General features: G+C 42.6%; 1 protein-coding gene across 10 annotated transcripts in view; it reads left to right on the forward strand.

The window, feature by feature from the left end:
* LOC129854933 (unconventional myosin-IXAa-like) overlaps positions 1-12,947 on the forward strand; it is a 290,182-nt gene that overhangs the window by 184,666 nt on the left and 92,569 nt on the right. For all 10 annotated transcript variants that reach the window (XM_055922128.1, XM_055922134.1, XM_055922125.1 and 7 more), the window contains one exon: positions 11,912-12,028. In XM_055922128.1, coding sequence (XP_055778103.1) covers positions 11,912-12,028 — 117 coding nt within the window. The remainder of the gene's footprint in view (positions 1-11,911; positions 12,029-12,947) is intronic.

A 12,947-nucleotide genomic window follows, 5' to 3' on the forward strand; every position in this document is an offset into this window, starting at 1 on the left:
CACATCATTACAACACTGTATATAGACATAATATGACATTTGAAATGTCTTTAATCTTTGGGAACTTCTGTGATTGTGTCCACTGTTAAAACACATAAAGGGCTTTATTGGCATGGGGGGAACATATGTTTACATTGCCAAAGCAAGTGAAATAGATCATAAGTAAAAGTGAAATGAATAATACAAATTGAACAGTAAACATTACACTCACAGAAGTTACAAAGGAATAGAGACATTTTAAATGTCATTATGGCTGTGTACAGTGTTGTAACGATGTGGAAATAGTTCATAGTTACTCTCTCTCTCTCTAACTCTCTCTAACTCTCTCTCTCTCTCTCTCTCTCTCTCTCTCTCTCTCTCTCTCTCTCTCTCTCTCTCTCTCTCTCTCTCTCTCTCTCTCTCTCTCTCTCTCTCTCTTTCTCTTTTTCTCCTTCGCCTGGAGCAGGCTTGTGGAATCCATGACTTTCTGCCATAACATTAAACCCTTTTATTGTACAAGGGCCCATGAAGAAAGGGCTTGGCAAGTGTAGCATCTTTTCTCCCAAAATCATTTTCCCTCCTGGACAAAAGTAGCTCCCGGGTAGCTGTCCCTTCACACTGGGGTTCAGATGGACCAGTTTTGGGAGAGGTCCTGTTCCATTTTCTCCTTCTGGCCCGTAATACTTTCTTTTCTTTTTTTAAGACTTGAGTGGTTAAATACCTGTCAGTTTCCTGCTGTCATTACCATTTTATTCTAATGGAAATTCTATATTACCAAGCATTAATTTAGTTATTTCATGAGAGAGGTCCTATAAAAGCTTACTATAAAAGCCTACTGTAGCTAAGGCTTGCTGCATGCTAGCTAATGAGAGAGAACAACAGGGGCTATGGCTTGCTGCATGCTAGCTAATGAGAGAGGAAGACTAGCTATGGCTTGCTGCATGCTAGCTAATGAGAGAGGAAGACTAGCTATGGCTTGCTGCATGCTAGCTAATGGGAGAGGAAGACTAGCTATGGCTTGCTGCATGCTAGCTAATGAGAGAGGAAGACTAGCTATGGCTTGCTGCATGCTAGCTAATGAGAGAGGAAGACTAGCTATGGCTTGCTGCATGCTAGCTAATGAGAGAGGAAGACTAGCTATGGCTTGCTGCATGCTAGCTAATGGGAGAGGAAGACTAGCTATGGCTTGCTGCATGCTAGCTAATGAGAGAGGAAGACTAGCTATGGCTTGCTGCATGCTAGCTAATGAGAGAGGAAGACTAGCTATGGCTTGCTGCATGCTAGCTAATGAGAGAGGAAGACTAGCTATGGCTTGCTGCATGCTAGCTAATGGGAGAGGAAGACTAGCTATTGCTTTCTTCATGCTAGCTAATGAGAGAGGAAGACTAGATATTGCTTTCTTCATGCTAGCTAATGGGAGAGGAAGACTAGCTATTGCTTTCTTCATGCTAGCTAATGGGAGAGGAAGACTAGCTATTGCTTTCTTCATGCTAGCTAATGGGAGAGGAAGACTCGCTATTGCTTTCTTCATGCTAGCTAATGGGAGAGGAAGACTAGCTATTGCTTTCTTCATGCTAGCTAATGGGAGAGGAAGACTAGCTATTGCTTTCTTCATGCTAGCTAATGAGAGAGGAAGACTAGCTATTGCTTTCTTCATGCTAGCTAATGGGAGAGGAAGACTAGCTATTGCTTTCTTCATGCTAGCTAATGGGAGAGGAAGACTAGCTATTGCTTTCTTCATGCTAGCTAATGAGAGAGGAAGACTAGCTATTGCTTTCTTCATGCTAGCTAATGAGAGAGGAAGACTAGCTATTTCTTTCTTCATGCTAGCTAATGGGAGAGGACGACGGTGTTGTTTTAATTAACCCCAGCTCTGTTGTGTGCGTGCGTGTGAGTGCGTGTGTGTGCGTCTATGTAGTGTGTGTAGATAAGCTACACTGACTCACTGTCGATTTGGCTCCAGATAATCAGATTCCACCACTTCCTGTTTCCTGTTTTAAAGTGAGACCGTTTGGAGGATAAGGAACTTCTTAAACCATGCATTCATGTGCTTTAGATTAAATGGTGCCACGCTATATCACAACTATGTTTATATCTTTGTAGCTAACACACACATACATACACACACAATCAAACACACACTTTCCTATAAACTCGCATCAAAAACAGGCATCCAATTGGACACAAATGCCTCAAAAACACAGCCACCCCGTGTGGAGAAGAGGCTAGCGAGCCATGTGCAGTGCGGGCTCATGCAGGGTGTTGTCTTACACCTCCCGTGGCTCGCGGAGCGTGTTTGTAAGCCATTAGTCGAGAAAGACCACAGCTCTCTGTGTTTTGGTCTCCAGGCTTCTAATTACCAAACACCAACCAAGACCTCATTACAGGCTCTAAACTCTCTCTGATAACTTCCCTCTTATTATTTAGGGTGGCCCTCCTATAAAAACAACGGTTGTTTTTAGCTCATTTTGTCTCTCCATCCATTCCATATCTAACTCCACACTCCCATTGTGGTAAATAATTTAATTGTGTTTGACTTGTTAAGTTTTGTGACAGTGGATGTTCGTTCAAACGTCATCGAAAAATGTTCTTTATCGTGTTTGAAAATCCCCAGGATGGACCTTTTGAAGCAGTTTTGATTGGGCTGCATCGTGCATGTGGACTTATATCACCTTTGGGAGCAGGAAACAGGAAACGGTGAAGCTCATTCCTCTAAAAATAACAATGAGGTCAATAATGCAGTAGGCTTTTTAAAATGCATATTTTTACTTGGTCACGATTCTCTGCTCCCCAGAACCTTGTTGAAATGCCCTGTACATATGGGACGTGTTTAGGGACGTGCAACATTACAGATTGTTTATTAGAAATGTGTGGTATATATTACATATTTTTTCTTCATCGTGAATCTGTGCTCCCCCTGGACCTAGTCGAAGCGGTTTAAACTCACTTACTGCCTGCAAACATTCTACTGTACATAAGGGTGTGTTCAGGGGCATGCACGGTTATAGAAGATTCATATACAGTGTAGTATGTAGGCCTTACAGACAACATTCTCTGTCATGTAGAGTAGGAAAATGGTGTCAGCTCTATAATCTGTTACAGTTACGCCACAGACCTACATGTAACTGCCAAAATAAAGGAAACGTCAACATAAAGTGTCTTAATAGGGCATGGAGCCACCATGAGCCAGTATAGCTTCATATATCTTACGTGTCTGAACTCTATTGGAGGGATGTGACACCATTCTTCCACGAGAAATGTAATAATTTGGTGATGGAGGTGAAAAACAGGCGCTGCTCCAGAATCTTCCATGAGATTCAATTGGGTTGAGATCTGGTGACTGAGATAGCCATGGCCTGTCCAGAATTTTTATAGATGACCCTAAGCATGATGGGATGTTAATTGCTTAATTAACTCAGGAACCACACCTGTGTGGAAGAACCTCCTTTCAATATACTTTGTATCCCTCATTTACTCAAGTGTTTCCATTATTTTGGCAATTACCTGTATGTTACACGTTGGATCTGCCTCCAGTTACAACATAGACTTACATGTAGGCTAACTGCCAAAACTACCAGCATTAACAAAACATGTAGGCTAACAGCCCAAACTACCAGCATCAACAAAACATGTAGGCTAACTGCCAAAACTACCAGCATCAACAAAACATGTAGGCTAACTGCCAAAACTACCAGCATCAACAAAACATGTAGGCTAACAGCCAAAACTACCAGCATCAACAAAACATGTAGGCTAACAGCCCAAACTACCAGCATCAACAAAACATATAGGCTAACTGCCAAAACTACCAGCATTAACAAAACATGTAGGCTAACTGCCCAAACTACCAGCATCAACAAAACATATAGGCTAACTGCCAAAACTACCAGCATCAACAAAACATGTAGGCTAACAGCCCAAACTACCAGCATCAACAAAACGGGTAGGCTAACAGCCAAAACTACTAGCATCAACAAAACATGTAGGCTAACTGCCAAAACTACTAGCATCAACAAAACATGTAGGCTAACAGCCAAAACTACCAGCATCAACAAAACATGTAGGCTAACAGCCAAAACTACCAGCATCAACAAAACATGTAGGCTAACAGCCAAAACTACCAGCATCAACAAAACATGTAGGCTAACTGCCAAAACTACCAGCATTAACAAAACATGTAGGCTAACTGCCAAAACTACCAGCATTAACAAAACATGTAGGCTAACAACCAAAACTACTAGCATCAACAAAACATGTAGGCTAACTGCCAAAACTACCAGCATCAACAAAACATGTAGGCTATCTGCCAAAACTACCAGCATCAACAAAACATATAGGCTAACAGCCCAAACTACCAGCATCAACAAAACATGTAGGCTAACAGCCAAAACTACTAGCATCAACAAAACATGTAGGCTAACTGCCAAAACTACTAGCATCAACAAAACATGTAGGCTAACTGCCAAAACTACCAGCATCAACAAAACATCTTTCCAATAGAGTTCTGGTCACTTGTAGAATATATGCCAAGGCACATTGAAGCTGTTCTGGCTCATGGTGGCCCATGCTAGGGCTGTGGTGGTCATTACATTTTGTCAGCCGGTTATTGTCTTGCAAAAGCCTGCCGGTCTCACGGTAACTGACCGTTGATTGACATAAACACGTTCAGCATCTCCAGGCCTCCATTCAGAGCCTACAAGCCACTGATGAGTGCCTTTACAACATCAACATTTAAAAAGTCTAATAAATGTATTTAATATACACCGTCACAATAAATCCATTATTTATTTTAGTCAGGTCTAAAGAAACATTATGATATGAAGAAAATGGATTTCGGAAGAACAGAATATGAGTTGGTCTACTGTATGTTATTTGGCTATGCTCAATGCCATAGGCTGTAGGCTTGTTCATTTCAAATCAAATCATATGTATTTGTCACAAACACATGGTTAGCAGATGTTAATGTGAGTGTAGCGAAATGCTTGTGCTTCTAGTTCCGACCGTGCAGTAATATCTAACAAGTAATATAACCTAACCATTTCACAACAACTACCTTATACACACAAGTGTAAAGGAATGAATATGAAAACATTTAGCTATGCTTATAAGTCTAATGGCCATTATTTTATATTATATAGTTTTATAGTAAGAATAATATACTGTAATTTAACTTACAGTAGCTGAATAAAATAGAAAGGATATTTTTCCCATTCCAGAGCAAGTGCACATTTGAAGTAGCTATGTTGAATGTAAATGTGATCATTTGAAACAGGTCATATACGCTAGATTTAAAGCTCTATTGTCCCTCCATCAGGTCCTAATGGCCTGGTACTCAGGGCTCTACTGACCCTCCATCAGGTCCTAATGGCCTGGTACTCAGGGCTCTATTGTCCCTCCATCAGGTCCTAATGGCCTGGTACTCAGGGCTCTATTGTCCCTCCATCAGGTCCTAATAGCCTGGTTCATCAGGGCTCTATTGTCCCTCCATCAGGTCCTAATAGCCTGGTTCATCAGGGCTCTATTGTCCCTCCATCAGGTCCTAATGGCCTGGTACTCAGGGCTCTACTGACCCTCCATCAGGTCCTAATGGCCTGGTACTCAGGGCTCTATTGTCCCTCCATCAGGTCCTAATGGCCTGGTACTCAGGGCTCTATTGTCCCTCCATCAGGTCCTAATGGCCTGGTACTCAGGGCTCTACTGACCCTCTATCAGGTCCTAATGGCCTGGTACTCAGGGCTCTATTGTCCCTCCATCAGGTCCTAATGGCCTGGTACTCAGGGCTCTACTGACCCTCCATCAGGTCCTAATGGCCTGGTACTCAGGGCTCTATTGTCCCTCCATCAGGTCCTAATGGCCTGGTACTCAGGGCTCTATTGTCCCTCCATCAGGTCCTAATGGCCTGGTACTCAGGGCTCTATTGTCCCTCCATCAGGTCCTAATAGCCTGGTTCATCAGGGCTCTATTGTCCCTCCATCAGGTCCTAATAGCCTGGTTCATCAGGGCTCTATTGTCCCTCAATCAGGTCCTAATGGCCTGGTACTCTGGGCTCTATTGTTCCCCAATCAGGTACTAATACCTGGTACTCAGGGCTCTATTGTCCCTCCATCAGGTCCCAATGGTCTGGTTCATCAGGGCTCTATTGTCCCTCCATCAGGTCCTAATAGCCTGGTTCATCAGGGCTCTATTGTCCCTCCATCAGGTCCTAATGGCCTGGTACTCAGGGCTCTATTGTCCCTCAATCAGGTCCTAATGGCCTGGTACTCAGGGCTCTATTGTCCCTCAATCAGGTCCTAATGGCCTGGTACTCAGGGCTCTATTGTTCCTCTAACTACTCTGACATCAATATAAAATGCAATCTAAAATAACATCAACCACTCATCATCAAAACAGTATAGTGCTTTTAATTCTCACCTCACTGTGATGATCAATTTGAAAAAAGAAGTTCAACAGCAGTGTAAAACTGAGTGTAAAACATGGTCATTTTAGATATTGTTTCAAAGCTTAACACAACGAAATGGACAGCGCTTTCTAAGGTGATGAGTAATTCAAAACACACATATGCATATTAGAACTTATGCAAAGGCTTATGAGCCCAAGCCAGAGGGAGGAAAACTGAGTGTAAAAACGTGGAATTTGACTGAGGTGACTCATGTCTGACCAACCACAGCTAACCTGAAACAAACTCCACTCACATTAGCCCATATTCACCCTATACTAGCTACAGTAGCTACACAAAGCATGCATAAGATGGCCTACTGTTGGGGTAACTTTGTCGTCAATGTGGCAGTTGCCAGAAGGGTCCGTGTACAGCCTCCTAGTCACCAAGATCATCCAGTCATTTGGGGACCAATAGAATTCTGTTTTGCTCTTCCACCGCCCAATCCCTTTCCATAACACTCCAAACTGCCAAAGGCTGATGGTCGTATGTCCAAGTCTTCTTTCCAAGTCCACTTATATTAGCTTAGCATGCTTTTCATCATCTGTAAGTGGAGAGCATATTTTCCCTTGGCTTGTTGAGGCACGTAATCGTCTGTCTTGGTACTGTTGTTTTTTATGGATAGCTGAAGTATCCAAAAAGTGATTTGTCTGTCTGGAGACACTTAAAGCTTTGGCTCTGAATCTCAAAACACCTAAAGCTGTAGTGTTGTAGCACAGCAGGGCTTGGGGCGCCATAGAAAAACCAGAGGGAACTTGTTAGCTGTTAGCTGGCATGCTAACAGATGTTACACTACTGTTGGCTAGCTAACATTGTTAGCATTAGAGGAACTTAGCTGGCATGCTAACATGTTACACTGATGCTGGCTAACATTGTTCTAAACTAGTTAGCGCCTGTGGGCTTGGTAGGCTGTGAGCTAACCGCTAACAACAATGGTGTTCATTTTATGTAGCGATGTAGCGAATGTGAGACTTTTTGTGATGTGTAGTCTCTATTTAGGTGGAAGTTTATCTGACCAAAGGACTAAATAACAGCATTGTGACATTAGACCGACTGTATGAGGGGCTTATGGAAAGTCAAGAGGGTAGTTTAGTCTTTAATCTTCTAGTTCAACACCTCTACAGGTTCAGAGAGGAAAGATGAACCACATAAATACACTTGACAGAAAATACTTCACATTCCCCAATGTCTTGTGTCCTTGGAGAACAGATCAGAATGCTGATGATAGAACAGATCAGAATGCTGATGATAGAACAGATCAGGTCAGAATGTTGTTGATAGAACAGATCAGGTCAGAATGTTGTTGATAGAACAGATCAGGTCAGAATGTTGTTGATAGAACAGATCAGGTCAGAATGTTGTTGATAGAACAGATCAGGTCAGAATGTTGATGATAGAACAGATCAGGTCAGAATGTTGTTGATAGAACAGATCAGGTCAGAATGTTGTTGATAGAACAGATCAGGTCAGAATGTTGATGATAGAACAGATCAGAATGCTGATGATAGAACAGATCAGGTCAGAATGCTGATGATAGAACAGATCAGGTCAGAATGTTGTTGATAGAACAGATCAGGTCAGAATGCTGATGATAGAACAGATCAGGTCAGAATGCTGATGATAGAACAGATCAGGTCAGAATGCTGATGATAGAACAGATCAGGTCAGAATGTTGTTGATAGAACAGATCAGGTCAGAATGTTGATGATAGAACAGATCAGGTCAGAATGTTGATGATAGAACAGATCAGGTCAGAATGCTGATGATAGAACAGATCAGAATGCTGATGATAGAACAGATCAGGTCAGAATGCTGATGATAGAACAGATCAGGTCAGAATGTTGATGATAGAACAGATCAGGTCAGAATGCTGATGATAGAACAGATCAGGTCAGAATGCTGATGATAGAACAGATCAGAATGTTGATGATAGAACAGATCAGGTCAGAATTCTGATGATAGAACAGATCACAATGCTGATGATAGAACAGATCAGAATGCTGATGATAGAACAGATCAGGTCAGAATGTTGATGATAGAACAGATCAGGTCAGAATGATGATGATAGAACAGATCAGGTCAGAATTCTGATGATAGAACAGATCAGAATGCTGATGATAGAACAGATCAGAATGCTGATGATAGAACAGATCAGGTCAGAATGTTGATGATAGAACAGATCAAGTCAGAATGTTGATGATAGAACAGATCAGGTCAGAATGATGATGATAGAACAGATCAGGTCCGAATGCTGATGATAGAACAGATCAGGTCAGAATGCTGATGATAGAACAGATCAGGTCAGAATGTTGATGATAGAACAGATCAGGTCAGAATGTTGATGATCGAACAGATCAGGTCAGAATGTTGATGATAGAACAGATCAGGTCAGAATGCTGATGATAGAACAGATCAGGTCAGAATGCTGATGATAGAACAGATCAGGTCAGAATGTTGATGATAGAACAGATCAGGTCAGAATGCTGATGATAGAACAGATCAGGTCAGAATGTTGATGATCGAACAGATCAGGTCAGAATGCTGATGATAGAACAGATCAGGTCAGAATGTTGATGATAGAACAGATCAGGTCAGAATGTTGATGATAGAACAGATCAGGTCAGAATGCTGATGATAGAACAGATCAGGTCAGAATATTGATGATCGAACAGATCAGATCAGAATGCTGATGATAGAACAGATCAGAATGTTGATGATCGAACAGATCAGGTCAGAATGTTGATGATAGAACAGATCAGGTCAGAATGTTGATGATCGAACAGATCAGAATTCTGATGATAGAAAAGATCAGGTCAGAATGTTGATGATAGAACAGATCAGAATTCTGATGATAGAACAGATCAGGTCAGAATGTTGATGATAGAACAGATCAGAATTCTGATGATAGAACAGATCAGGTCAGAATGTTGATGATAGAACAGATCAGAAGGCTGATGATAGAACAGATCAGATCAGAATGCTGATGATAGTCCACTTGTTCCTTAGCCTCTCTAAAGTACACACATCAAAGCTTGTTAAGGTGACATTGACATTGATCAGCTTAAAATGTAGAGAGAAACAGACTGTGGGCCTTGGTTTTGCTTTGCTAAGCTGGTGCAATGCAGTACTGTTCAGAGAGCAGGTGTTGGCTGGGCTTCTGTCCTCTTTTGGAGAAGCAGATGGGCGAGAGTGTTATTGTAATGGACCCGCATCCCTGAGTCAGTCATACTGCAGATGGCAGACAGACATATATCTGGATTGAGAGATGTGTAAACAGACAGGCAGACAGTTAAGATGGGTAGATGTCTAGATAGAGACATTTTATAAAGAGATGGAGCGATAATTATACAAATGGGAAGATATATGCTATAGGAAATACAGTAGAGACAAAGACGGACACAGACGGACAGAGACACAGACGGACAGAGACACAGACGGACAGAGACACAGACGGACAGAGACACAGATGGACAGAGACACAGACGGACAGAGACACAGACGGACAGAGACACAGACGGACAGAGACACAGACGGACAGAGACACAGACGGACAGAGACACAGACGGGCAGAGACACAGACGGGCAGAGACACAGACGGACAGAGACAGACGGACAGAGACACAGACGGACAGAGACACAGACGGACAGAGACACAGACGGGCAGAGACACAGACGGACAGAGACAGACGGACAGAGACAGACAGACTTGTACGTTGATGTAAAGACTAATACATTAGAGAGATAGATAGGCCCAGATCAACAGACTAATACATTAGAGACATAGATAGGCCCAGATCAACAGACTAATACATTAGAGCGCTAGATAGGCCCAGATCAACAGACTAATACATTACAGAGTTAGATAGGCCCAGATCAACAGACTAATACATTAGAGACATAGATAGGCCCAGATCAACAGACTAATACATTAGAGAGTTAGATAGGCCCAGATCAACAGACTAATACATTACAGAGTTAGATAGGCCCAGATCAACAGACTAATACATTAGAGCGCTAGATAGGCCCAGATCAACAGACTAATACATTAGAGACATAGATAGGCCCAGATCAACAGACTAAAACATTAGAGAGATAGATAGGCCCAGATCAACAGACTAATACATTAGAGAGTTAGATAGGCCCAGATCAACAGACTAATACATTAGAGCGCTAGATAGGCCCAGATCAACAGACTAATACATTAGAGAGATATATAGGCCCAGATCAACAGACTAATACATTAGAGCGCTAGATAGGCCCAGATCAACAGACTAATACATTAGAGAGATAGATAGGCCCAGATCAACAGACTAATACATTAGAGAGATAGATAGGCCCAGATCAACAGACTAATACATTAGAGCGCTAGATAGGCCCAGATCAACAGACTAATACATTAGAGACATAGATAGGCCCAGATCAACAGACTAATACATTAGAGAGATAGATAGGCCCAGATCAACAGACTAATACATTAGAGAAATGGATAGGCCCAGATCAACAGACAGGGAGAGAGATGGATAGGCCCAGATCAACAGACAGGGAGAGAGATGGATAGGCCCAGATCAACAGACAGGGAGAGAGATGGATAGGCCCAGATCAACAGACAGGGAGAGAGATGGATAGGCCCAGATCAACAGACAGGGAGAGAGATGGATACTGTACAGTACATAGATTGTTGTTTGGTGATGCTTTACTCCTGGTCTTTGTGTGGTCATGGCCTCGAGTGTCTGATAACCTTGTACAGTATTACACGTTTCTAAGACCACACACTGCACAGTGGGATTAGCAAGCACTACATACTTATTTTCCACCATAATTTGCAAATAAATTCATTAAAAATCCTACAATGTGATTTTCTGGATTTTGTTTCCTCATTTTGTCTGTCATAGCTGAAGTGTACCTATGATGAGAATTACAGGCCTCTCTCATCTTTTTAAGTGGGAGAACTTGCACAATTGGTGGCTGACTAAATACTTTTTTGCCCCACTGTATGTTAAAGCCGTTTATACACATACATACACTTCTCTATTGGTATGTCTGGGTGATTCATTTGTTGTGTAAACTGCAACAGATTATTTAATACATGTTTGCCATTGTTGCTTATACCTAATCTACATCATGTAACGATTACAACAACTGTGTGTGTGTTTGTGTGTGTGTGTGTGTGTGTGTGTGTGTGTGTGTGTGTGTGTGTGTGTGTGTGTGTGTGTGTGTGTGTGTGTGTGTGTGTGTGTGTGTGTGTGTGTGTGTGTGTGTGTGTGTGTGTGTGTGAATGGGGAGGGGGGCTTTACAGGAGGATCAGCCCATGGTCCAGATTAGATGAATGTACTGTGTGTGTATTGTGTGTTTACAGTGTGTGTACAGTGTGTGTACTGTGTGTGTACAGTGTGTGTATAGTGTGTGTACTGTGTGTGTACAGTGTGTGTATAGCACTGTGATTGGAGCAGACTGTAAAATGTATTCATGTCTCATGATTGGCTCTGTGTGTGTAAGGCTGGTACCGTTCGGGACTCCATGGCCAAATCCCTGTACAGCGCCCTGTTTGACTGGATCGTGTTCAGGACCAACCATGCTCTGCTCAACAACAAGGATCTGGAGCACAGTGCCAAGGTAGGACACACGCACACACGCACGCACGCACGCACGTAATTCATGCAAGCTCTGACACACGGCAGCATACCACCCTGCATCCCACTGCTGGCTTGCTTCTGAAGCTAAGCAGACTTGGTCTGGATGGGTTGGTCCCTGGATGGGAGACCAGATGCTGCTGGAGGTGGTGTTGGAGGGCCAGTAGGAGGTGCTCTTTCCTCTGGTCCTAAACAAAATATTCCAATTCCCCAGGGCAGTGATTGGGGACATTTCCCTGTGTACGGTGCTGTCTTTTGGTTGTCATGACTCTCTGTGGTCACTAAAGATACCATGGCACTTATCTTAACCCTGGTGTCCTGGCTAAATTCCCAATCTGACCCTCATACCATCATGGTCACCTGATTATCATCTCCAGCTTCCTATTGGCTCGTTCATCCCCCCTCCTCTCCCCTGTAACTACACTGAACAAAAATATAAACACAACATGTAAAGTGTTGGTCTCATGTTTCATGATCTGAAATAAAAGATTTCATACATTTTCCATATGCTTATTCCTCTAAAATGTTGTGCATAAATTTGCTTACATCCCTGTTAGTGATCATTTCTCCTTTGCCAAGATAATCCATCCACCTGACATGTGTGGCATATCAAGGCTGCTGATTTAAACAGCATGATCAATTACACAGATGCACCTTGTGCTGGAGACAATAAAAGACCTCTCTAAAATGTGCAGTTTTGTCACACAACACAATGCCGCAGATGTCTAAAGTTTTGAGGGAGCGTGCGATTGATATGCTGACTGCAGGAATGTTCACCAGAGTGGTTGCCAGAGAATTGATGTTTCTCTACCATAAGCTGCCTCCAACGTCGTCTCTCTCTCTCTCTCGGCTGGGGGTGAAATGAGGAAAGCACGGTGTGGGAACTGTGTGGCAGCTGGCTG

The sequence above is a fragment of the Salvelinus fontinalis genome, chromosome 5, assembly GCF_029448725.1.
Source record: "Salvelinus fontinalis isolate EN_2023a chromosome 5, ASM2944872v1, whole genome shotgun sequence".
Classification (NCBI taxonomy): Eukaryota; Metazoa; Chordata; class Actinopteri; order Salmoniformes; family Salmonidae; genus Salvelinus; species Salvelinus fontinalis.